The 27,865-nt window shown below is 44.9% G+C and overlaps 1 protein-coding gene across 5 annotated transcripts in view; it reads right to left on the bottom strand.

Moving 5' to 3' along the window:
* Positions 1-1,378: 1,378 nt before the first annotated feature.
* LOC140430827 (anillin-like) overlaps positions 1,379-27,865 on the bottom strand; it is a 131,072-nt gene continuing 104,585 nt past the window's right edge. For 4 of the 5 annotated variants that reach the window (XM_072518549.1, XM_072518552.1, XM_072518551.1 and 1 more), the window contains 5 exons: positions 19,025-19,078; positions 18,102-18,188; positions 17,785-17,892; positions 4,490-4,662; positions 1,379-2,298 (listed from right to left, as the gene is read on the bottom strand). In XM_072518549.1, the coding sequence (XP_072374650.1) occupies positions 2,184-2,298; positions 4,490-4,662; positions 17,785-17,892; positions 18,102-18,188; positions 19,025-19,078 (537 nt within the window). In that variant the 3' untranslated portion in view covers positions 1,379-2,183. The remainder of the gene's footprint in view (positions 2,299-4,489; positions 4,663-17,784; positions 17,893-18,101; positions 18,189-19,024; positions 19,079-27,865) is intronic. The other variant, XM_072518550.1, reaches the window with a different exon arrangement.

The raw sequence follows: 27,865 nt of genomic DNA, 5'->3' as shown, positions 1-27,865 counted from the left end.
GGGGGGGGGAGGGGAGGAGGGGGGGGGGGGAGGGGGGGAGGGAGGGGGGGGGGGAGGGGGGAGGGGGGGGGAGGGGGGGGGGAGGGGGAGGGGGGGGGGGGGAGGGGGGGGGGGGAGGGGGGGGAGGGAGGGGGGGGGGGAGGGGGGGGGAGGGGGGGGGGGAGGGGGGGGAGGGGGGGGGGGAGGGGGAGGGGGGGGGGGGAGGGGGGGGATGGGGGGGGGGGAGGGATGGGGGGGGGGGAGGGATGGGGGGGGGGGGATGGGGGGGGGGGGGGGAGGATGGGGGGGGGGGGGGAGGGATGGGGGGGGGGGGGGGATGGGGGGGGAGGGGGGGAGGGAGGGATGGGGGGGGGGGGGAGGGATGGGGGGGGGGGGGTGGCCTGAGACAAGGCAGTTGCCAATTAGGGCTAGTTTTTATTTTTTGTTATTTAATATTTATTTATTTGTTGTTGTTTTTGTTTAAATTTAAAAAAGGTCATTATTATCTGTATTGTTACAAAGTTGTGTAAAGGATGCACAATGTACTGTGTTGGTTGACCAAAAATTTTCAATAAAATATTATTTTAAAAAAAAAGAAGTGTAAATAGTTTAATAAATGTGTTGAAGTTATCTCCACGTCTGAACCTTCGTTTGTCAAGTGCACCACAAGGAAGCCGCTTAGGTTACACCTACAACATAACAAATCAGCTAGCTTTCTGTTTGGAAAAAATCAAGTTCGCCTTGAGAGGGTCAATGTTAGGGTTCGCCCGGAGGTGGCAACCGTTCGTCGACTTATTTGCGGAAAATTAATCATCAGCGGAAGGGGAGGGGGGGGGGGGGTAGTTTAGCTTAGAGTAGGGGGCTAGTAAAGGTGATGTTTATAGATTCATGTATATTGTTTATTTTGTTGTCACTGTAAAACCACAAAAATACCTCAATAAAATGTTTATTAAAAAAAAGTAATAACGAGAACTCAATTACAAATAGAAGTGAAGAAATTGAATCTGGGAAGAAAAAGGAGAGGGCTTTGATTGTAATATGGGCTCGGATGTTCTCTTCCCTTATTTTCCCCCGAAAGCTATAGGTATGATATAGGTCAGTGCTGCTGCCTGCATCCTGTTTGGTGCAGACGGGAACAGTTTGGGGATAATCCGCAGTTATTTGTTCCTATGCTTGTAATGACTTTTGTTTTGTGTTGTACTTGTGGCTTTTTTCTTTTGATGTAAAACTTTGTAAAAACAAAGTTCTAATTTGAGCCAGCAGATTCATGTTCCCAGCATTGACGAATCAAAAACTCTGAACATGTGCTCAGCTCAAAGTAAAGTCAATGGATAAGGGTGTACAGATAAATGCAAAGTGGCAACTGAAACCAATATTTAAAATAAGTAAAACATAAAAGCAAAATTATCCAAATATTTATTCTTTGAACCATTTTACTTCTAAGAGTTGAATAGGACAGTTAAAAATATGCAAGTAATAGTGACAGTAGAAGACTACACAAGTTACACAAAGATTATATAATATACAATAAATATAGTGTAATCTTGCATTAATGAAAGGTGCAGAAAATTTAACTGGTGGTTACATAGTCATTTTGAACTTTCCTTTCCCTTCCCTTCTCCCAATCACTCAACCAGGGCAGCAATGTAGCAAGACAAGACAATTTTTCCAGGACTTGCAGCAGTAAACGTCAACACAAGTACTAGCACAATTTAAAAGCTGTATCCTCAAGGATATGTATATATATATTTTTTTTTAAAGAGTTAATGAAAATAGTGATTAGATCAATCCCAGGAACAGTGAGCTTGCTGCCATAAGAACAAATGAAAGTTACTTTGTATTAGCAGATTTCAGCTAGGACAGTGGGAGATCAAACCATACTCCCTACATTCCACTAAATAAATGAAATAGAAGGCTTATGGAGTGAACACTAAGCACAAAGTAACCTCAAATTCTAGTACAGGTCAACACTTTCAGGAGAGGAAAGAAAATGGTGGGGGAGAAGGGAAGAATCAAGTTCAAGAAAAATATTCAATTGATTAATTTTGGTTAGGCAAGGGTTTTCTTAGCAGCAATTCAGTGGTTGTGTATGTCAGCAACTACTCGCAAGGCACTGCAATGTCAAACACTTTCTCCCCCTCCCTTCACGGTGAGAAGCTGCTCTGACAAGTTGGATAACCACAAAGCCAGCTTCAGATTCCATCCTAGGATTCCGAGGGGTGTAATGTTAGTTGCCATGTTCCAAGATTGAGCAGAACCTGGTTAAGTTTCTCCATCCACAGGTTTCTCTCTTCTTTTGTGTCAGCCGACAGCCAGTTCCTACAAAAGAATTCACAAATACCGGATCAACAATTATATTATTGTTCCCTGTTTCATTTACACATGAAATTGTCACAACATTTCATGTTAAAATTATTTAATTGCTCCATAATTTTAAACTTTACTGCATCAGGATCATCCTACAAGTAGAGGGGTTTTTTTGTATGTACTTTCAAAGTGGCACAGCAACAGAGTTAGAATTTAATTCAACAATAAATAAGGCATTCTTATTTATTGCTCAAAATGAAAGAATTCCAAAGCTTAATGAGTCAGAAGAGAACTCTCATCTGTCATAAATATAGGACCCACTTATTTTGAAATTGTGCTCCTAGACTCCCCACATGCAGAAACATCCTCTCAGTATCTACCCTATAAATCCCCCTCAGAATCACACATGTTTCACTCAGATCACCTTTCATTCTTCTAATCTCTAACAAGTTTAGGCCCAATCTTTCCTCATAAGACAACATCTTCATTCCAGGAATCGCCCAGTGAATCTCTGAACTGCTTCCAATGCAAGCATGTCCCCCTCCTTAGGCAAGGGGTCAAATACTGCATACAGTACTTGTCGCAATCTCACCAATGCCCTGTACAGTTGCAGGAGGAGGTTTGGAGAGTTACTGCAATGGAGCGTGTATATTGTGCACTGGTGGTGGAAGGGAAAAAACCTTAATACGAGGGAACGGTTGTGGTTAACGCCGGAATTACTTTGTGCGCCTGGGAGAAGAGCTTACTTGGACGTGCTGACAGGAAGAGAAAGCTTTTGCTGTAAAGAAGCATAATACACATAGACATTCATTTCATAGAATTATTGGGTGTCTTTCCTGGCTCTGAAGACCAATCCTTGGGCGGCAAGGTGGTGCAGTGGTTAGCACTGCTGCCTCACAGCGCCGAGGTCCCAGGTTTGATCTCGACCCCGGGTCACTGACTGGGTGGAGTCTGCACATTCTCCCCATGTCTGCGTGGGTTTCACTCCCACAACGCAAAGATGTGCAGGGTAGGTGGATTGGCCACGCTAACATTGCCCCTTAATTGGAAAATATAATTGGGACCTTTTTTTAAAAAAATGAGCAATCCAAATCACTCCCAGTCACTTGCGGTTCCTATCTGCAAATATTTTGACGTTTTGATCCAATTTATGAAAAATACTGAATCTGCTGCTGCTACTGTGTCCACACAGTACATGTTAGAGATCACAACTAATTGTATAAAAATACAAAAACTGGGCGGCATAGATCAGTTGGGCGGAAGGGCCTGTTTTCATAGAATCATAGAATTTACAGTGCTGAAGGAGGCCATTCGGCCCATCGAGTCTGCACCGGCTCTTGGAAAGAGCACCCTACCCAAGGTCAACACCTCCACCCTATCCCCATAACCCAGTAACCCCACTCAACACTAAGGGCAATTTTGGACACGAAGGGCAATTTATCATGGCCAATCCACCTAACCTGCACATCTTTGGACTGTGGGAGGAAACCGGAGCACCCGGAGGAAACCCACGCACACACGGGGAGGATGTGCAGACAGTGACCCAAGCCGGAATCGAACCTGGGACCCTGGAGCTGTGAAGCAATTGTGCTATCCACAATGCTACCGTGCTGACCCTTTTGATCGCACAACAGCAAGTAAAATAAAATGGAACTTGGATTCATATTGCACCAGCCAGTCAAGCATTTCATGTTTCAAAAGTAAACGGGTTTGCTGTTAAATGTAGCTATTTTGCCCACACAATATGTCACAAGTTCTATTTTGGTGATGTAGATTGAAGGATAAAGGTTTTCCTGGGACAACTGAGGAACTCCTTACTCTATCAAATACTGCCATAACTCTTTTACAGGCATAGAGCCTAGGTTTAACATCTCAACTGAAAGAAAGGTTGAACTCCTTATCAATGGAGCACTTCCTCTGTACTACACGGTCAACCAAGTTATTGTACTCAAACACATCCTCCAAGATGTTGAAGACATAAGGCATCAGAAGTATTTTCTTTCTTCCGTTAAATGAAAACACAGAATCAGATACCAGATTAAGAGGCCAATGAATCACTGCACCATTAAAGAGACTCCAGGGAATTAGTGCTTGAAGAGTTTAGAAAACTGGAAGTCAAAGAAACACTGGCTCACTTGAAAGTAATTAAGCATAGACTACATTTTCATACCAATTAAAATGTACCAGAGGCAATGAGACTTACTTGGTAAAGCACATTTTGTTTCGACACGTAACGACGAGTGTGTCACTATCATCGTTGCACTGTGGCCGCACTGTGATCAATTCTAATGTTTTAGGCCGGGAACAGAACTCACGGCTGGCAGGTTCAATTTTGTCTTTGGTACAGCTGGCCAGATCAATACACCCAATTGGTTTCTGGACAAAACAAAATTGTGTTAGTGCTTTAACACTAGCTTTTCAAATGCTCAGAGCTGACAAGCACCACCGACATTTCAAAAACAATAACTGATTCATGCCATGTATACCTCACAATTTATACAAAGGGAACATTGGAGCTGCAACCCAGTCAATTAAAAAAAAGGTCTGTGCTCCATTCTAAAGCTGTAACCCCATTAAGGTTTTTTGAAAAAAAAAAAGAGAAAACCTTAGCAAAAAGGCAAATCTTGAACCATTATCATTTCTCAGAAAAATGCATCATACTTTCGGTAACACTTTAATTTTGTATATTATGAAGATGTGCTCAACTACTGTTACACCAACCTATGCAGATGTGGAAACCGCATACTGAATACTTAAAAGGTATGGAGTTAATTCATATCAGCCGGCACAGGGGACTAATTAGAGTTTGTTTCAAGTTGAATATGGTTTGAAGTGTTAACCAAGTTTCTCTCTTCAAGATGCTGCCAGGCCAGCAGTGGTGCAGTGGTTAGCACTGCTGCCTCATGGTGCCAAGGACTGGGGTTCAATACCAGCCTCAGGTCAATGTCCTTGTGGAGTTTGCACATTTCCCAGTGTTTGCCACAACCCAAAGATGTGCAGGGTGGTTGGATTGGCCACGCTAAATTGCCCCTTAATTGGAAAAATTAAAAAAGATTTAAAAGATGCTGCCAGGCTTGATGAGTATTTCCAGCATCTGCAGTATTTTTCTTTTATTAAACTATTAAGCCGCGGGGTCAGTGGCCTCGAGAGCCACATCTTCTAGGATTCCTGCCTGAATCCCATCTGACTGGTCTTGGGATATTGTAGCCACCGAAATTGGCCAACTCCCGATTTAAAATGGCGAACGGCAAAGGCTGATGGGAAAGTTAGCCAGCAAGACAGAAACCAGCAGCTGCAGGTTTGCTGTGTATTTACCTCTGCAAAGGCCAGACAACATCGATACCAGCGACCATCAGCATAACAAAGTAACAGCCATCTGCATACTGATGAGCAATCCCCGGGAACAATAAGTAACATTTTGGACACATAAAGCAAAGCCAGACTCCTCGGCGCCAACAGGAGCCAACACAAAGGAGGTGAATGAGCACCTCAAGACCGCCCATCGATCAGGGAACCGCTCCAGTATTGGAGAAATCGAACCAGTGCAAGCGGGTCCGCCCCGAAAGGCAGGATGTCCCTGGGGACTATAAGAGTTAAGCCCCAAGTTCAAATCGCTCTCTTCTTCACCTCTGCGTCCTGCCCGGGTCACCCAGCACCACAAAGCAACATTGACCGTGACCGGTGCAGTGACGACCGACAGGAGTAAGTCTTAATTCAACGCTCGCTACGAGATAGGCGCTCCTAGCTACCAATCCGTACCAACTTCGAATCCCGCAGACTCAGAACCCGAACGAAAGGCCATTTATTCCCCTGACCTGGTGGGCCAGTCTGAAGCTAAGTATAGGCCTGTTAGTTGTAGAAGTAGCTTAGACGTAGAATTTGTGCATGAGTAGTGATTACGGTGTATAATAAATGTGCTTTGATTTAAATCTTACTAATCGGTGTATTGGGTTATTGATCATTACTCGGACCCGAACCTCGTGGCAGTATCAGAAAGATACCTGGCGACTTGAGAGCAAAGGTAATAAAACAGAGCAATTGAACCAAGCAGAAAGTTAGCAACATTATTTGGAGACTCTGGTGTGACCCGATCTAGAAGTGGCAAATCCACTCCGGGAGATCCCAAGAATTTGAATTAGAGATCCAATTGGGAAAAGAAAACCACAAGTGTTCAAGCAGTTCTGATCAATACTCATAATTCGGAAGTGTGTGTATGCATGCGTAACTAACAGGGCGATAAGGTAAAACTGATAGATATTTGTTGCGACAAAACTATCGGGAGTTTGTATATCGGAAAGTAGCGAAAGCCGTACCCGTATTTACAGCACCGCCTTAATACCCCTGTCCCAAATTTGAAGAGCAGCATTCGGATAGAAAAGATGGCAATGCAGCACCTAATGAACCCAGAGGAATTTGCGGTCGCAGCGACCAGCAGCAGTAGAGTGGGACAATGTCTCATTTGGGAGGAAGAGATCAGGAAATATTTCAAAGGGAAAGGATGGCCCCTTTGGAATGAATTCTGTGACAATGAGGAATCAGGCCCCGGGAGTATAGGGCATACTTGGTGGGAGAACCTGAGCGGGATCCACAAAAAGAGCTTAGGGAAAGCTCGCAAGCCGATGGCAATCGTGTCCTGCTTGGCACAATTGCGAGGCACAGAGGAGGTCGTTAGGACGCTCCGGAAAGAAGTTGAGGGCATACATCGAATGAGTAAGGTCGATGTAAGCGAGGTAGAAAAGGAGAATTTAGAATCGAGAAGGAAATTGGCAGCAAAAGATGGAGGATGCCAAAAGGGCACACCAGTCTTCTTGTCTGGCGCAGTTGAGCAGCTTCCAGTCTCAATATGAAAAGGCCTATCAGGACATGCAATGTGCAGTACTGGTACGTTGAAGAAACAGAAAAGCAGGTAGAAGCGTTGCAGAGACAGTGCAGCGATCTAAAGGCAGCATTAAGAGCACTCCATGCTGCCACCACAGAACAAAGACAAAGCACACTAGATCACGCAAAGTGCCGGAAGCAGATTGCAAAGCTGCAATCGCTGCTTTCAGTTCAGAAAGGCTTCCAGGAAACCTTTGTAGCGAAATTAGATCAGGAAGACGGCCCTGATTGGGAAGAATTGAATGAAACAGCGCAGAGATATGTTCAGGGAACATGTGCGCAGGGAAAGCCACAAAAGAGGAAAGTGCCCCAACCCCCACAGAGCAGATAGTTCAGGCTCCAATGAACCCAGTCACCACCCATCGCACAGCCACATCGGACGATGCAGAATTTCTATACTCCACCCCCTTAACAGTGACCCAATTACGGGACGCGTGCGATAAGATCACACCGTTCATCCCACCTCAGACCCCCACCATTTCTTTGCCACAGTCAAGCATCAGCCGACCATGTACGGCCTGGATGAGCGAGAGCTTGTAAAGCTCACAGTTTTAAGTTTAGACCCTTCAGTAGCAGCAGCCCTTCCCGACCCACAGAATGTAGGAGGAGGCACCCTTGCAGAAATGCATACCGCGATCCTGGATGCGATCGGGTATAACGGGGGTGACCCCGTAGATGGCCTCAACAAATGCAGGCAAAAGAAATCCGAGCACCCCACAGCGCCTGTGGATCCACTTTGCAGCGGTCTTTGTAGACTTAGACCGTGCCCATTTGTCCCCAGACAACATGGCCAAATGGACCCGCACCCTTATCTCCCATGCCACAGAAACAGGACAGAAAGCTTGCGCGAGTTATGATCCCTCAGAGGAGGCCCATAACAATAAGTGGGTAGTGAAAAGATTGTCCCGCGCTTGGGAGCAATCTATACAAAGCAAACCCGCAGTCAAGAATCCAGAGGAAAAGCAGGCCGCCGCAGATATACAGGCAGTTACACCCCACCAGAACCCCGTATGGGTGAATTAAGGAAAGATCAGCCCCCCACCCAAGTCACAGGAGTGTTACAGCTGTGGACAGTTGGGACACTTCGCAAGAGAGTGCAATGCCCCTAGAAAGCCACAGTGAGCCCAGCAGACGGGCACTCTGAGTAAGAAGAAGATAGAGCCCATACATAGTGTGAGCACCCGTTCAGATCAGACAGACCTGACCGGAACGGACTGACTGTGTACGGGCTCCCCCAGTTGGGTCTGCGACATCCTTTGGGATACGTCCAGACGACCGGTAGTTGCAGCGAAAATTCGGGGACAGCCCATCGAATTTCTCTGGGACACAGGAGGGTCCCGCACCACATTAAATTCCTCCACCATGTTCCAAAAGGACACGTGGCCCACTACAGCCACTATCACCCTCAGCGGCTTTACAGGCCACTCACAGCAGGGACACATCACAGCCCCTGTACCCATTCAAATCGGTAACATCACCACCAAGCACCCTATAGTTTTAGTTGACCTGCCCCACACAGCAGAACACATTCTGGGAATCAATTTTATGAATTCCCACAACTTATCATTTGATCCAGTCAACCAGTGTGTCTGGAAAATGGCAAAGTCTGCAAGAGCCCCCTCAACGCTCAACATAGAATACACAAACAAAATTAGTACAGTAGGCGAATTTTGGTTCAACCCGGCCACGCTTAGTACGGACAAGCAGGTTAGGGCAGTTCTGCAAATGAACAGGGCAGCATTCGCGACCCACAAGCACGACTGTGGACGGATGACTGGCTCCGTACAAATAACAGGACCTGACCCTAGACCCCAAAAACAGTATGGATTTCCCCAAGAGGCAGAGGGAGACATCTCAACGGTAATAGAAAGCCTATTAGAGCAGGGCGTACTTAGATCAGTAGCCTCCACTAATAATACCCCGATTTGGCCAGTGAGAAAGCCCGATGGATCATGGCGACTGACCATCGAATACCAGGAACTCAACAAAATCACCCCCGCAGCAGCCCCCACAGTCGCAACAAGTCCTGAGACCATGCTCAAGCAGGGACTCAATTCCCAATTCTTTACGGTTTTGGACGTCAGTAATGGCTTCTGGTCCATTCCATTGGCAAAGGCATGCCAGTACAAATTTGCCTTCACCTTTAAAAATCAGCAGTGGACATTCCTGCCACAAGGATTCCACAACTCCCCCTCCATTTTCCTCCGCCAGCTGGCAAATGGTTTAGCCAAATTCTCTCGCCCCGAATGTCTGGTTCAGTATGTAGACGACCTACTACTGCAGACAGACACCAAGGAAGAGCACATGGAGCTTCTGTCCGAACTCCTGGAACTCTTACACTCAATCGGTTGTAAAGTCAACCCCAAAAAGGCCCAGATTTTGGAAGAAAAGGTGATATATTTGGGAACAATTATCACACATGGTAAACGTGAGATCGAGCATAAAAGGATTGACTCGATCGCTAAATTGCCCCTTCCCCAGAACGTTTCAGCCCCCCGGTCATTTTTAAGACTGGTTGGCTACTGCCGAAACCACATTGACGATTTCGCCAGCAAGGAAGCACCCCGCTCAGACCTCCTAAAGAAAGGAGCCCCCTGGGAATGGCTTCCGCAGCATACGGATGCTGTGGACTCTTTAAAACAGGCACTCATAGCAGCATCCGCACTACAAGTTCCAGACCCGCTTTCCCCTTACGCCATAGAGGTAGCGACCACAGACCGCACCCTTCCGGCCGTGCTCCTCCAGGAACGGCACGACCAGTTAAGGCCCGTAGCTTACGCCTCCAGAATTTTAGATGCTGTGGAGCAGGGATTTTCAGCCTGTGAGAGGCACCTGCTCGCAGTATTCTGGGCAGTCCAGTATTTTTTGTATATTACCGTGACTGAACCCCATCACAATTCTCCCCGAACACCCCCTCCCCAACTTTTACTGGACGGACGACTCAAGGATAGTACAGTAAGCCAGATTAGAGCAGCTAGATGGACCCTTCTCTTGCAGGGACGGGACATCACTGTTAAATGGACAATGACGCACATCTTTTTAGCTGACAACTTACAGTACCCCGGAACCCCCCATGAATGTGAAATTATCTCTCCACACCACAACACAGGCCCCTTTATTGCTAAAACACCCCCCAGAAAGTTAGGGAGTTCAACCCAGAGCCCTCAGCACACAAACACTTGTGAGCCCATAAAGATCTATGTGGATGGATCTTCCATAGTATTGGATGGGAAGCGCCTAACAGGTTGCGGTATTTATGTCGAGGACGCGCAGGGACGCGCCCTAGAGGAAATATCATTAAAACTTCCAGGCCACTTAGGCGCGCAGGCAGCAGAGCTTGCGGCCATCGCATATATAGTGGAACACCCAGATTCCTTCCCCAGCCCAGCAGACATATACTCGGACAGCCTCTATGTCTGCAACAGCCTCACGGAATTCCTGCCCCTGCGGAAAGCAAGAGGATTTGTTTCCGCAGACGGATAACCCCTCCCCTCAGCCCCATTGCTCCGTCACATTTTAGAGAGAGCACAGAACAGGACTTTTGGTCTTGTCAAAGTTAGAAGTCACCATCGTTCCTCCTCCCCTGGAAATGTGAAAGCCGACCCACTGGCTAAAGCAGGTTCCAGGCACGGATAACTTTGGACACCCCCTGAAAGCGCACCAGTGAATGCAGTAAAGGTCTCACAGACTAGGATCGAGGATCTAGTGGAGGCCCAGAAGCAGGACAGCATTCTCAGGAAGATTGTAAAAGGAAAATATCCAGCACCCTACGAGAGATTTAAAAATGCTCTGACCACACATGACGGTGTGGTGTTAAAAGACACCCTTTATGTGGTTCCTGAACAGGACAGGAATCAACTGATTTGTTTATTCCATGACAGTCATGGACATCAGGGAATCGATCCCACTACAGCCCACCTCATGCAGCTTTGTTGGTGGCCGAATTTAAAGGACGATGTTAATCACTACATCGAGAATTGTCTTATCTGCGCCCAGAATAATCCGGACAGATATGCCAAAAAGGCTCAACTCAGCCACACCCGACCCGTTAATGGCCCCTGGACTAACCTTCAGATTGATTTTATAGGACCATTGCCCCCTTGCAGGAATGGCTATAAATATGTACTAGTGGTGATAGGCACGTTTACGAAATGGGTGGAAGCATTCCCAGCCCGAACAAACACTGCAAAAACCACAGCCAAGATTTTGACCCACCACATCTTTACAAGATGGGGACTCCCCCGCAGCATTGAATCCGACCAAGGTACCCATTTTACGGGACGTGTCATGCAGAATGTCCTCACGATATTTGGCATCACTCAAAAATTCCACATAGCATACCACCCACAGTCAAGTGGTATCGTGGAGCGCATGAATCGGCCCCTAAAATCCACCCTCAGAAAAATGGTCCAGCAAAACAACACCACTTGGGACTCAGTCCTCCCTTTTGCGCTGATGTTTTTGCGTAATACAGTTTCAACTTCCACAGGTTACACCCCACACGCCCTCATGACCGGAGGCCCCATGAAAGGCACAGAATTTTTATTAGGTTTAGACTTGACCAGCCCAGAGGTGACGGCCCTCACACACAAGAAAGCAGTAGAGCAATTAGTGGAAAATGTTAAAACGGCTCAGCTAGCAGCCGCAGTAAAATTGGGCACCAGAAAGAAACAGAGCAAGGCTTGTTTCGACAAGACAGTGCATGCAACTGAGTACAGTATAGGACAGCAAGTCATGCTCTCCGTATACAACCCCAGCACATTCCTGTCACCTAAGTACTCGGATCCGTACTCCATTGCGGACAAAGTAAGCCCTTCCGTCTACAAGATAAAGTATCCCAACGGAAAGACTGCGTGGTTCCATATCAACCAGCTGAAGGCATATGGAACACAGTCTAACCACTCACACCACGTCATGCTCGACGCAGCACACCACACCCCGCCCACAGCCAACGTAACCCTACCATCCCCAACACATCCAGCCCAGCCACGGACTCGACCTTGACTCCACCCCCTAAATATACACTCCGCCCTGGAACGCCCACCGACTGCAGCAGCAGAGACAGCGACTGTGACTCGGACGATAGCCACAGCACGCCTCCCTACTATCCCCATGCAACAGGACCCACACCCAGCGAATCCGACTACGATCCGAGTGATCCCTTCATGATCACTTTCCTGAACAAACCCCACCACCGAACTCCACGGACGACTCCGATTCCGTCCCCACACAACTAGACACCACCTATTGGCACAGAGACAACTCATACAGACTCGTCCGAAACGACGAGAGTGACCCCAAATCACACCATGCAGCCCTATCAACCTTAATACATTCAAGAGTTTGGCACCCGGGAGAAGATGACGACCTTGAGTCTGACTCCCAGAACGAGAACCCCTTTGCGACCCTGTTCACAACCGATAACTGAGGTGTCCAGATGATGTTTTAAAAGGAACTGCTTGGGAGAAACGGTGTCCTTTCTGATGGAACCTGCAGCATGTTTTATGTTGTTTGTAAGTTTGTTAAATGTTGTTTGTCAGACTGCAAATGTTTTTTACCACGGCCCCACACCTTTTCAGTAGAAACCTCTGAGGACTTGCCCACAGAGACTTGCAAAGGTCCCAGACGCCAGTTCAACGGAACTCGTCTGTCGACAGATACCACAGACCCCCGTTCATAACTGCTCTTCTGGTTCAAGGAAGGAACCAATACGGCAGCCTCCCACGATGACTACATTTCTTGCCCGTGGAGAAACGACTTGGGACCCACCCTGCCTGGGAACCCCCCTGTGGTCGACTACGCTCGGGTAGGAGAGACACCGCATTGGTAGCTGTCCTACCCGGGGACTCCATCCAACTCTTACCCGTCGCGGCCCATACGCACCTCATTTTGGAAATTTTAGTTCAAAAAGTTGTGTTTTGTTTCAGGTAACCCTTAGGTTGCCAACCACATGCTATTTACATCCTGAAACATTTGGATGGTGGCTCGCACTGGTTCATTATTTGAAAGAGTGTCTTGTCCTAAAATTCGGTTTTTGGAGAAAAGAAAATGAGGGAGTCACACAGTGACCAATTATAAAGGGAGTAATTGGCACTAAAGGACAGACAGGCTATCATACGAGATGTTAAACCAAGATAGTTACAGACAGTATGCTTGATTCCACAGAACTCCAGAAGCTCCAGGACCGGAGAAGAGAAGAGAAGGGAAAGACGCACCATGAGGACTTCCTTCGGATGGTTCATCATCACAATGGACATTTGGTTGCGCGTGAACGCGAACCCCATGATCTCAAGCCCCCCAGCCATTAATGTTTCACTTCCCCACAGTACCCAGAGCCCAGTCACCAGCGACACCACACCATCTTGGTGTGCCAGGTTTATAACCTGGTACTCCCTGTCCTATGTAATAGAATCCTTATTGGTATTGGCGATACTCTGCTGCATCGTGCAGACTATGCGTCAAAGAAAATGGAGAAGGAGACCCTACCACGCTCGCACCCCGGTATACAGGATCAGATCCCCTATCTTCGGATACGACCAGACCCCCGCGATCTATAATAAAGAGCATTCATTTGCGGTTTTATTGTAAATAAAGAAATGTAAAGAAATGTTAATGAGCAATTGTACAATCCTGAGCTTGACTGCCAAGCCAGGAAAAACATGTATAAACTGCTATGATTTTGTTTGTATGGTCGAGGAAGTTAGAGTGATGAAATGTTTAAGTGAGTGTAGTGTATTAAGAATAGTTAGAGGTTCCCAATCTTTTTGTTTTGTAATGCATGTCCTTGTTTGACATAGCGCCCCTTAGAATTGTCAGTTAAAATTTTTTTGCATAGTTATGGTCAGTGTAGAGGCCATGAAAGAAGTGCCCCCCAGGTCAGGGAATGGAAAGCAACATAGTTATGTGATCCTTCACGCTTCGCATTAGGATCACAAGGAGGGAGTGTATCCACCTAAATTGGCCAACTCCCGATTTAAAATGGCGAACGGCAAAGGCTGATGGGAAAGTCAGCCAACAAGACAGAAACCAGCAGCTGCAGGTTTGTTGTGTATTTACCTCTGCACAGGCCAGACAACATCGATACCAGCGACCATCAGCATAACAAAGTAACAGCCATCTGCATACTGATGAGCAATCCCCGGGAACAATAAGTAACATTTTGGACACATAAAGCAAAGCCAGACTCCTCGGCACCAACAGGAGCCAACACACAGGAGGTGAACGAGCACCTCTAGACCGCCCATCGATCAGGGAACCGCTCCAGTATTGGAGAAAATCGAACCAAGCGATTGGGGCAAAGTCCAATCACTTGGGACCAAGTACAGGGTCCGCCCCGAAAGGCGGGAAGCCCCTGGGGACTATAAGAGTTAAGCCCCAAGTTCAAATCGCTCTCTTCTTCACCTCTGCATCCTGCCTGGGTCACCCAGCACCACGAAGCAACATTGACTGTGACCGGTGCAGTGACGACCGACAGGAGTAAGTCTTAATTCAACGCTCGCTACGAGATAGGCGCTCCTAGCTACCAATCCGTACCAACTTCGAATCCCGCAGACTCAGGACCCGAGCAAAAGGCCATTTGTTCCCCTGACCTGGTGGGCCAGTCTGAAGTTAAGTACAGGCCTGTTAGTTGTAGAAGTAGCTTAGACGTAGAATTTGTGCATGAGTAGCGATTACGGTGTATAATAAATGTGCTTTGATTTAAATCTTACTAATCGGTGTATTGGGTTATTGATCATTACTCTGACTTGAACCTTGTGGCGGTATCATAAAGATACCTGGCGACTCGAGAGCAAAGGTAATAAAACAGAGCAATTGAACCAAGGAGAAAGTTAGCAACAATATACAGATAGATGCAAGTATACAATCATGTTTTACAGCAGTGATCTCCATGGTTGGTTGTTCTGATGATTGTTTAGGATGTCATGAAAAATTCAAATTTTGGAAAGTTACCAGTGGCACTTTTGGAACCACACAACAAAAGTTAACTCCAGTATAGACAACGCTAAAATTCAAATAGAAACTTTGTTACGCACTAATTTCGCCTTTGGGTCTTGCATAAAACATACAATTGAGGAGGAATAGGCCACTTGGCCCCTGTTCTGCTATTTAATCAGATCTTGGCTGATCTGATTGTAACCTCAACTTCACATTCCCAGCTACCCCAATAACCTATCTACTTCAAAAGTAATATAGTTCCAGAAAACCATGACCCTCAAAAGCAAATTCTCCTCAACGGTCTTAAGAGTGACTCCTTATTTTTAATGTGCCCCCTAGATCTAATTTCTCCCAAAAGAGGAAACATCCTTTCAACATCCACCCTATCAAGAGCCCTCAGGATCTTTTATGTTTCAATCAAGTCACCTCTTACTCTTTTAAACTCCAGTGCATACAAGGCCAGCCTATCTTTCCTCCCAAGGCAATGCACACATTCCAGGTTATTAGTGTAGTAAATCTTCTTGTAATTGTTTCTAATGCATTCATATCCTTCCTTTAATAAGGAGACCAATACTGTACACAGTAATCCAGATATGGTCTCACAAATGCCTTGTATAACTGACGCATATACACTATTTGTGTTCAATTTTACCCCTTAAAAGAACATTCTATTAGCTTTTCTAATAACTCGCAGTACCTGCATACTAGCCTTTTGGGATTCCTGCAGCAGTTATTCCTACACTAGAATACCCCAATCCTGCCGAATTGGAGCTTTGCAATTTCTCACGGTTCAGAACATTTACCCACATTATACTCCATTTGCCATATTTTTGCCCACTCGTTTAATCTATCTATACCTTTGTAGCCTCCATATGTCCTTTTCACAACTTGCCTTCCAATCTATCAAGTGCACCTTTGGTTCCTTCGTCCAAGTCACTTATAAATTGAAAGTTGCGGTTTCAGCACTGATCCCTATAACACACCACTCATTGCATCTTGACAACCTGAAAAAGACCCACTTATACCAGTTTCCTGCCAGCAAGCAAATCTTCTATCCATGCCAATGTTACCCCGTACACCATGAGCTTTTTATCTCCCCACAATAACCTTTGATGTTGCATCCTAGTAAATGCCTTCTGAAAATCTAAGTACACTATATCCACTGGTTCCACTTTATGCACAGCACACGTTACTTCTTCAAAGAACGCCAATATACTGATTAATCACAATTTCCCTCTCAAAACCATGTTGACTAAGTGCCCTATGTTATCTTTAGTAATAGCTTCCATCATTTTCCCTATGACAGATGTTAAGCTAACTGGCTGGTAGTTTTCTGGTTTTGTCTCCTTCCCATTTCGAATAAATGAGTTACAGCTGCTATTTCTCAATCCAATGGAAACTTCCCGGTATCTAGGGAATTTTAGAAAATTAAAACTAACTAATTAACCATCTCACTAGCCAGTTTCGTTTTCAGGAACCTAGGATGAAGTCCACCAGGACGTGGGAACTTGTGGGCCATATCACCAACAATTTGTTCACTACTACATCCTTAGTGATTGTAACTTTCCCGGGTTCCTCCCTCCCTTCCACTTCCTGATTTACAGCTATTTCTAGATGTTATCTGTGTCCTGTATAGTGAAGACCAATCCAAAATACCTGTTCAATTCATCTGCCGTCTTCTTATCTTCCGTTATTAATTCTTCATAGATACTGGGCGTGATTCTCTGTCCCGACGCACCAATTTTCTGGTTCCGGCAGCAGGCCAATGTGTTTCCCATTGTGGGCACCCCCACGCAGTCGGGAAATCCACCGGCGTGAGTGCGCTGCTGGCGAAGCGGAGGATCCCGCTGTTGGAGAATCCAGCCCACTTTCTTTAGGACTAGCGCTCACTTTGTTAACTCTTTCCCCGTTTTGAATAGATATAGAAACTCGCAGCTGACTTTATATTTCTAACTAGCTTTCCCTCGTACTCTAATTCTCCCTCTTTGTAATTTCTTTCAGTCGTCCTTTGCTTTTTAAAAAAATATTCTGTCCAATCTTTTGACCTGCCGCCCATCCTTGCACAGTTATATGAATTTTCTGTAGATTTGATACCATCTGAACCTTTTTTAGTCAACCATAGATGGTGCCCCCCCCCCCCCCCCATCTGAATGTTTATTTCTCGTGGGATGTCGGTATCCCAAAATATCCCCTTAAATGTCTGTCATTCATTTTTTTTTTTGGTACAAATTTAGAGTACCCAATTATTTTTTCCAATTAAAGGGCAATTTAGCTTGGCCAATCCGCCTATTCTACACATCTTTGGGTTGTGGGGGTGAAACCCAAGCAGACACGGGGAGAACGTGCAAACTCCACACGGACAGTGACCCAGGGCCGAGATTCGAACCCAGGTCCTCAGCGCCGTAGACAGCAATGCTAACCACTGTGTCACCGTGCCGCCCAAATGTCCGTCATTAATGGCAACATAAGTGCTTTTATCAAACCAGGTTTGATCAGACTCGTTGCGAATAAAGCAAGAACCTGCATACTGAAACGTTGGCTTTCAGGAAAATTGAAGTTAAAAATATATATCTATAAACGTGCAATTGGTTCCAAACCTTTTACAGCCTTGTATTGGCATTTGGCTAAATATCCATGCAGTTTGTTTATCCAAGTCAGTCACATGCAAGTTGATTGTTACTTCACCTTGTGTTTCTCTTCATTGGGATAGGTCCAATAGGAAAGAGTGTTGCCAGACAGTAAGAACCAGCGCCGGTGCCAGGCTCCAAACCCACTCACATCCTCAAACATAGTCTGCAAAAACAAAAAAAGAATTCTTACCATACCCAGAATATCAGTCAGATGTTCTCAAACACTTGCTATTTCTGTGCATTAGTGAAAGCGATGCTTGGTTGCAATATAACCGAATAATGAAAGCAGGGTGGACCAGTGCTACTCTTATGACACAGGGAGAGGATAATTACCACAACCAAGCATCAAAAAGAAACAAACAGTGGAATTACCAGGAATCCAGAGTGCTCCACAGTAGAGTGAAAACGACACAGGAGTTTCAAATAGACAGCACCTTCAAGAGGAGATAGGAAAGGAACCTTCAGTTGGACAAAAAAGAAACATGCATTAAGAACACCAAGGAAATAACTTTTCAGGATGGAGTTCACATGGTATATACCCAAGATACTAGGCGTGGTTCAATGATAGGAAATTGTTATTGCATAACAGGAGCAATAGATCTAAACACAGCAAGGGCTTGGATGGATAATTCTTAACAAAATTTGTAAAGCTTACCCTCATCACCAGGACCAAGAATCAGAATGCCAACAGATAATTTCAGATGGATACACACATGTAACACGGGAGGAATTTATTGCTCAGTTTGTAAGCACTTCTATAACATGATGTTAAAACAGAATCATGCAAAAAGCCAAAAATAAAAGCAAAGGCTAACCATATGCATCAGCTGCTACTAAGCTGTATGAAGCTGTAGTTTGGACTAGAGAATACAATTTTGTGGAACACATTATTTCCACGCAACACTAAACTCCCATTGCAATCACATCAATTTATTGTATTGTGTAACATGTAACACTTCTGCAAACATTCAACTGGTTTCACAGCCACTATAGCACTCTGCTGAATCACACCCTGGAGCGACAAAAACATTTCTTAGCTCTTCAGCAAATAACATAGATGCCATTATATGGAAGAGCACGCAGGGAGGGGTGAAAAGTGACTGTTTTATCTGATATCAGTTTCAGACCAACGCTGAAGCAGATGATTTTCCAGTTCCAAACTAAAACTATGATACACACGTCGTCGGTTTCAGACTAATGCAAAAGCAGATGATTTTCCAGTTCCAAACTAAAGCTATGACACACACGTCAATCTAATGATTAGGTATATAGAGACATTATATAACTATAGAAACCTTGTCCTGAAACTCATCTCCAAGTAGTTGCCTGACTTTTCCATCAAACTTCATCTACAGTAAAAAGAACAAGTAAAAGTTAATTGATATTTGTAAGTATTTATTAAGTCTTCATTGCTGGATGGTAGTGATGAGACATCAGAATCTGGTCAGCTTGCAACTCCGCTATCTTGGGAATCATCAGGTTGAGCAGTTCCAGCACCACAGGGACTGCAGCAGCTCAAGATGACTGCGCACCAGCACCTTCTCAAGGGCAATAAATGCTGTCCTAGCCAGCAACACTCGCATCTCGCAAATGAAAAAAAAAAACGAGCAGTAGGCTGTGGCGAGGGTCAGTTCCAAATGAGTCATTGCCTGGACAAAAGCACTTACTTGTAGGACTGAACCACCTAAACAAAAAGGTGCAGAATTGTATTTCTTCTGGTTTGTGTTCGGCACAGCTTCAAACTTAAATTGGACAGTTACATTAAATAAAAAAAGGTCCTGTCCAGTGTTTGTATCGGCATCCTGAACATTTAAAATTTTAAAAATTCTGTGTAATTAGTGCCTTCCACGTCCATTTTCACACCATGAATGTAGCTATTTACTGTGTTCAGCAGGACCTCTTAAAGCAAACCAGCTTCATCTGATTTTGTTTCAGACAATCCATGTCAATGTCATCAATTACATTAAGGGTTAATGTCAATTACATTGTTAAACAAATGGAGTTGGGTATTTGCACACATTAGTTTGACTTTTGTTAATATGGCCCATTTTAATTGACTTCGCAGCTAATTTTAAAAAGTATAACTGGGACACTGGAGGGGCGGGAGGAGCAGTTGGCTTGGTGTTGACTGAACTAAGTCAATAAACGATCTCCAGCAAAGCAGCAGCTGTCATTTTTACCTCATCAAATGGAGTCAAGCTCCATTCATTTAAAAGCAAAGTCTAAAGTGAGGTCTCTTTAAAAAAGGTATTTTAAACAGCTACATGCAATTCAAGAACAAACCCAAGACAGTGCTAATAATCCATTATTTAATTTAATTACTACAATCCAAAAAAATAAAGATTTCAAGCAGTCAAGCAACTCACTGAAACCAAGATCAGTTTTAAAGTTTTAAATTATGAGTTGAGGTGTTTCTTCGCTGCACCCATTTTGTGAAAACTGCAGCAAGATGCTACACTGCAAAAACACAATCAAAACCTCTTGGGTACATGAAGCATTTTAGTAAATGCAGCTATAAATCAGAACAGTTCTATATTCTGTCCACGTGAGTCAAGTTGCAGTTGACACGGTGTACAGTGGCACTAGAATAAGTACGACATTCACTCAATCTATTCATGTTCACGAGCTTCATGCCATTTATTGAACTAAAACTTTCCATTAATACTTAAAGCAGATCATTCTCCTTCCCTCTCCATCACGAGAAGCACTATACATCTTCAAGATTCTCATTTCCCTTCTCTCCCTCAATAATCCATAAAAGTGGCTTTGCACTATAAAAATCTTAGTATATACAGGTCAAATTGGCATTGCACAGAAGTCAATCAAGTTAAATGGCAGGAAAATAATTGTGCGGACCAATACTTTCCCCATTTCATCGACTCATCTAGAGTCTTATCCATTCAAAAAGATAGAGTAACACACAGTACAAGTTTTAACAGCCATGTGTCTGGACCAGATCAATCCTTTCCTTCAATTGAAAGTACCATATGCAAATTAAATAGTTCTACTATCTATGAATTTATAAATCTGACAAGATACGACTCATATGGCTTGTGAATAGATTACTCATGCAATTAAAATCAATTAGGTGTCAGTGCTTATATAGGTGTCTTTGTGAAGACACTTACTGCTTAGAGGCTCAATTTCACAGAAGCCAGTTACCCTCCCTCCAAAGCATTTCCCATGGGGGAACTAGCACATAGTTGCTAGGCTTTTTAACTGCTGGGAGAAATAAGAGAAGAAAAGAAAAAATGAAGGCACGGGGAGCCTTGTTGGAAAAAAAGGGAAGCACAGGCAACCCCGAATTTGGCCGGAATACTGATCAGCAGCCCAAGTGGACATCCCCTTGCCCATGCAAAGAAAGTATTCCCCCAATTATAATGCTGCTTCTATCAGCTCTGTCAGCAGCCATTAGAAAAACCCAGAGAGATCCAATGTATGGCCAGCAACTTTTAGTACCAAGCATAAAGCCGATTCACAATTTTTCTTTGGGTCAGGTGAAGTTCAAAATTTGTCACAGCTGTGATGCAAGCTCAACAGCTAGTCTGTATGTCACTTTTCTCAAGTTCAGCTACATGTTAGCTGAGCAGGTTGGATCACTTTTGAAAAAGAGAAAGCGGAGTGGTGTCCGAATAGTTGCCTTAAAAACCAGGAAAGGTTTTGACAGAGAATATTTCCATTTGTGGCCAAGAACGTAAGAACCAAGAGCAGGACTAAACAGTGTGATCAAGCCAGCTCCGCCATTCAGTACAATCACAGCTAATCTTTGGCTTCAACTCACTTTCCCACCCACTCCCCATATCCTTAGATTTCCTAAGAGACCAAAAGTACATCTCTCCGAGCATTAAATATATTTAACGAAGGAGCATCCACAACCTGCTTGGGGAGAGAATTCCAAAGATCACAACCAAAGAGAAGGAATTGGTGGATGTTGAGTCTGGAGAAAGGTATGGAGATAGCCTGGGTCACATTGAGATTCAAAAAGACGAGGTGTTGGGCGTCTTGCAAAATATTAAGGTAGATAAATCCCCAGGGCTTGATGGGATCTACCCCAGAATACTGAAGGAGGCTAGAGAGAAAATTGCTGAGGCCTTGACAGAAATCTTTGGATCCTCTTCAGGTGATGTCCCGGAGGACTGGAGAATAGCCAATGTTGTTCCTCTGTTTAAAAAGGGTAGCAAGGATAATCCAGGGAACTAGGCCGGTGAGCCTTACGTCAGTGGTAGGTAAATTACTGGAGAGAATTCTTTGAGACAGGATCTACTCCCATTTGGAAGCAAATGGACGTATTAGTGAGAGGCAGCATGGTTTTGTGAAGGGGAGGTTGTGTCTCACTAACTTGATAGAGTTTTTCGAAGAGGTCACAAAGATGATTGATGCAGGTAGGGCAGTGGATGTTGTCTATATGGACTTCAGTAAGGCCTTTGACAAGGTCCCTCATGGTAGACTGGTACAAAAGGTGAAGTCACACAGGATCAGGGGTGAGCTGGCAAGATGGATACAAAACTGGTTAGGTCATAGAAGGCAGAGAGTAGCAATGGAAAGGTGCTTTTCTAATTGGACAGCTGTGGCTAGTGGTATTCCGCAGGGATCAGTGCTGGGACCTTTGCTGTTCGTAGTATATATAAATGATTAGGAGGAAAATGTAACTAGTCTGATTAGTAAGTTTGCAGACGACACAAGGTTGGTGCAATTGCGGATAGTGATGAGGACTGTCAGAGGATACAGCAGGATTTAGATCGTTTGGAGAGATGGCAGATGGAGTTCAATGCGGACAAATGTGAGGTAATGCATTTTGGAAGGTCGAATGCAGGTAGGGAATATACAGTGAATGGTAGAACCCTCAAGAGTATTGAAAGTCTGAGAGATCTAGGTGTACAGGTCCACAGGTCACTGAAAGTGGCAACACAGGTGGAGAACGTAGTCAAGAAGGCATACGGCATGCTTGCCTTCATTGGCGGGGCATTGAGTATAAGAATTGGCGAGTCATGTTGCAGCTGTATAGAATCTTAGTTAGTCCACACTTGGGAGTATAGTGTTCAATTCTCGTCGCCACACTACCAGAAGGATGTGGAGGCTTTAGAGAGGGTGCAGAAGAGATTTACCAGGATGTTGCCTGGTATGGAGGGCAGTAGCTACGAGGAGCGGTTGAATAAATTTGGTTTGTTCTCACTGAAACGACGATGGATGAGGGGCGACCTGATAGAGGTCTACAAAATTATGAGGGCATAGACAGAGTTGATAGTCAGAGGCTTTTTCCCAGGGTAGAGGCATCAATTACTAGGGGGCATGGGTTTAAGGTGCAAGGGGTAAGGTTTAGAGATGTACGAGGTAAGTTTTTTTTTTTTAAACACAGAGGGTAGTGGGTGCCTGGAACTCGTTGCCGTAGGGGGTGGTGGAAGCAAGGACGATAGTGACATTTAAGGGGCATCTTGACAAATACATGAATAGGATGGGAATAGAGGGATACGGACCCAGGAAGTGCAGACGATTTTAGTTTAGACGGGCAGCATGGTCGGCACAGGCTTGGAGGGCCGAAGGGCCTGTTGCTGTGCTGTACTTTTCTTTGTACAACGCTTTCTTTTAATATAAATTTGGAGCACCCAATAAATATTTTCTAATTAAGGGGCAATTTAGCGTGGCCAATCCACCTACTCGGCACATCTTTGCATTATGGGGCGAAACCCATGCAAACACGGGGCAAATGTGCAAACTCCAAACGGACAGTGACCCAGAGCTGGGATCGAACCTGGGGCCTCAGCGGCGTGAGGCAGCAGAGCTAACCATTGCGTCACCGTGCTGCCCTCAAAGATCACAACCCTTATTGAAGAAATATCTCATCTCTGTCCTAAATGGTCTCCTTAGAACATAGAAAAATACAGCACAGAACAGGCCTTTCGGCCCACGATGTTGTGCCGAACCTTTGTCCTAGATTAATCATAGATTATCATTGAATTTACAGTGCAGAAGGAGGCCATTCTGCCCATTGAGTCTGCACCGGCTCTTGGAAAGAGCACCCCACCCAAAGTCAACACCTCCACCCAACACGAAGGGCAATTTTGGACACCAAGGGCAATTTATCACGGCCAATCCACCTAACCTGCACACCTCCGGACTGTGGGAGGAAACCGGAGCACCCGGAGGAAACCCACGCAGACACGGGGAGGATGTGCAGACTCCGCACAGACAGTGACCCAATCCGGAATCAAACCTGGGACCCTGGAGCTGTGAAGCACTTGTGCTTTCCACAATGCTACCGTGCTGCCCTTAAGAACAAATAAATCTACACTATCATTTTACTGTAATCCATGTATCTATCAAATAGCTGCTTTAAGGTCCCTAATGTTTCCGACTCAACTACTTCCACAGGCAATGCATTCCATGCCCCCACTACTCTCTGGGTAAAGAACCTACCTCTGATATCCCTCCTATATCTTCCACCTTTCACCTTAAATTTATGTCCCCTTGTAATGGTTTGTTCCACCCGGGGAAAAAGTCTCTGACTGTCTACTCTATCTATTCCCCTGATCATCTTATAAACCTCTATCAAGTCGCCCCTCATCCTTCTCCGTTCTAATGAGAAAAGGCCTAGCACCCTCAACCTTTCCTCGTAAGACCTACTCTCCATTCCAGGCAACATCCTGGTAAATCTCCTTTGCACCTTTTCCAAAGCTTCTACATCCTTCCTAAAATGAGGCGACCAGAACTGTACACAGTACTCCAAATATGGCCTTACCAAAGATATTTCTTATCCTGAGACTGTTGTTCTTTCGGTGGCACAGTGGTCAGCATTGCTGCCTCAGTGCCAGGAACCCTGGTTCAATTCTAACTTTGGGTGACTGTGTGGAGTTTGCACATTCTCCCAGTGTCTGCATGCGTTTCCTCCAGGTGCTCCAGTTTCCTCCCAGTCAAAGATGTTCAGGTTAGGTGGATTGGCCATGCTAAATTGCCCTTTAGTTCCAGCGGTTAGGTGCACTGGATTACGGGACAGGATCTAGGTAGGGTGTTCTTTTAGAGGGCCGGTGCAGACTCGGTGGCCGAATGGCCTCCTCCTGCACTGTAGGGATTCTATGATCTAGATTCCACAGCCAGGAAAACGAACATAAGAACGAGAAGCAGGAGTAGGCCATCTGGCCCCTCGAGCCTGCTCCACCATTCAATGAGATCATGGCTGATCTTTTGTGGACTCAGCTCCTTTCCGGCCCGAACACCCCCTTAATCCCTTTATTCTTCAAAAAACTATCTTTCTCTTAAAAACATTTAATGAAGGAGCCTCTACTGCTTCTTTGGGCAAGGAATTCCATAGATTCACAACCCTTTGGGTGAAGAAGTTCCTCCTAAACTCAGTCCTAAATCTACTTCCCCTTATTTTGAGGCTATGCCCCCTGGTTCTGCTTTCACCCGCCAGTAGAAACAACCTGCCTGCATCTATCCTATCTATTCCCATCATAATTTTATATGTTTCTACATGATCCCCCCTCAACCTTCTAAATTCCAACGAGTACAGTCCCAGTCTGCTCAACCTCTCCTCGTAATCCAACCCCCTCCAGCTCTGGAAGTAACCTAATGAATCTCCTCTGCACACCCTCCAGTGCCAGTACGTCCTTTCTCAAGTAAGGAGACCAAAACTGAACACAATACTCCAGGTGTGGCCTCACTAACACCTTATACAATTGCAGCATAACCTCCCTAGTCTTAAACTCCATCCCTCTAGCAATGAAGGACAAAATTCCATTTGCCTTCTTAATCACCTGTAAACCAACTTTTTGCGACTCATGCACTAGCACACAGGTCTCTCTGCACAGCAGCATGTTTTAATATTTTATCATTTAAATAATAATCCCTTTTGCTGTTATTCCCACCAAAATGGATAACCTCACATTTGTCAACATTGTATTCCATCTGCCAGACCCTAGCCCATTCACTTAGCCTATCCAAATCCCTCTGCAGACTTCCAGTATCCTCTGCACTTTTTGCTTTACCACTTATCTTAGTGTCGTCTGCAAACTTGGACACATTGCCCTTGGTCCCCAACTCCAAATCATCTCTGTAAATTGTGGGCCCAACACTGATCCCGGAGGGACACCACTGGCTACTGATTGCCAACCAGAGAAACACCCATTAATCCCCACTCTTTGCTTTCTATTAATTAACCAATCCTCTATCCATGCTACTACTTTCCCCTTAATGCCATGCATCTTTATCTTATGCAGCAACCTTTTGTGTGGCACCTTGTCAAAGGCTTTCTGGAAATCCAGTATACCACATCCATTGGCTCCCCGTTATCTACCGCACTGGTAATGTCCTCAAAAAATTCCACTAAATTAATTAGGCACGACCTGCCCTTTATGAACCCATGCTGCGTCTGCCCAATGGGACAATTTCCATCCAGATGCCTGGCTATTTCTTCCTTGATGATAGATTCCAGCATCTTTCCTACTACCGAAGTTAAGCTCACTGGCCTATAATTACCCGCTTTTTGCATACCTCCTTTTTTAAACAGTGGTGTTACGTTTGCTAATTTCCAATCCGCCGGGACCACCCCAGAGTCTACTGAATTTTGGTAAATTATCACTAGTGCATTTGCAATTTCCCTAGCCATCTCTGAGCACTCTGGGATGCAATCCATCAGGGCCAGGAGACTGGTCTACCTTTAGCCCCATTAGCTTGCCCATCACTACCTCCTTGGTGATATCAATCCTCTCAAGGTCCTCACCTGTCATAGCCTCATTTCCATCAGTCACTGGCATGTTATTTGTGTCTTCCACTGTGAAGACCGACCCAAAAAACCTGTTCAGTTCCTCAGCCATTTCCTCATCTCCCATTATTAAATCTCCATTCTCATCCTTTAAAGGACCAATATTTACCTTAGCCACTCTTTTTTGTTTTATATATATTTGTAGAAACTTTTACTATCTGTTTTTATATTCTGAGCAAGTTTACTCTCATAATCTATCTTACTCTTCTTTATAGCTTTTTTAGTAGCTTTCTGTTGCCCCATAAAGATTTCCCAGTCCTCAGGTCTCCCACTAATCTTTGCTACTTTGTATGTTTTTTCCTTCAATTTGATACTCTCCCTTATTTCCTTAGATATCCACGGTCGATTTTCCCTCTTTCTACCGTCCTTCCTTTTTGTTGGTATAAACCTTTACTGAGCACTGTGAAAAATCGCTTGGAAGGTTCTCCACTGTTTCACCATAAAGTCTTTGCTCCCAGTCTACCGTAGCTAGTTCTTCTCTCATCCCATTGTAATCTCCTTTTGTTTAAGCACAAAACACTAGTGCTCGATTTTACCTTCTCACCCCCCCATCTGTATTTTAAATTCCACCATATTGTGATCGCTCCTTCCGAGAGGATCCCTAACTATGAGATCCTGAATCAATCCGGTCTCATTACACAGGACCAGATCTAGGACCGCTTGTTCCCTCGTAGGTTCCATTACATACTTTTCTAGGAAACTATCACGGATACATTCTATAAACTCCTCCTCAAGGCTGCCTTGACCGACCTGGATAAACCAATCGACATGTAGATTAAAATCCCCCATGATAACTGTTGCACCATTTCTACATGAATCAGTTATTTATTTGTTTTCTGCCTGCTCCACCATAATGTTACTATTTGGTGGCCTGTAGCCTACTCCTATCAGTGACCTTTTTCGCCTTATTATTCCTGATTTCCACCCAAATGGATTCAACCTTATCCTCCATAGCACCGATGTCATCCCTTACTGTTGCCCGGATGTCATCCTTAAATAACAGAGCTACACCACCTCCCTTACCATCCACTCTGTCCTTCCGAATAGTTTGATGCCCTCGGATATTTAACTCCCAGTCGTGACCATCCTTTAACCATGTTTCAGTAATGGCCACTAAATCATAGTCATTCACGATGATTTGTGCCATCAACTCATTTACCTTATTCCGAATACTACGAGCATTCAGGTAAAGTACACTTATGTTGCTTTTTTTTTTAAACCTCTGTTCTGAATCTTAACACCTCGATCAGTAGCCTCTCCTAAGTTATATTTCCTCTTAACCTTTCTCCTAACTTTCCTTGTCGTTGAACCCATATCTTCATGTAACAACCTGCCGCGTCGCTTACCATTAATGTTTTCACTTCCCGTTTTATTCCTT

The sequence above is a fragment of the Scyliorhinus torazame genome, chromosome 10, assembly GCF_047496885.1.
Source record: "Scyliorhinus torazame isolate Kashiwa2021f chromosome 10, sScyTor2.1, whole genome shotgun sequence".
Lineage (NCBI taxonomy): Eukaryota > Metazoa > Chordata > Chondrichthyes > Carcharhiniformes > Scyliorhinidae > Scyliorhinus > Scyliorhinus torazame.
The sequence above is the reverse complement of the archived record's forward strand: the minus strand, read 5'-3'. Positions and strand labels throughout refer to the sequence as shown.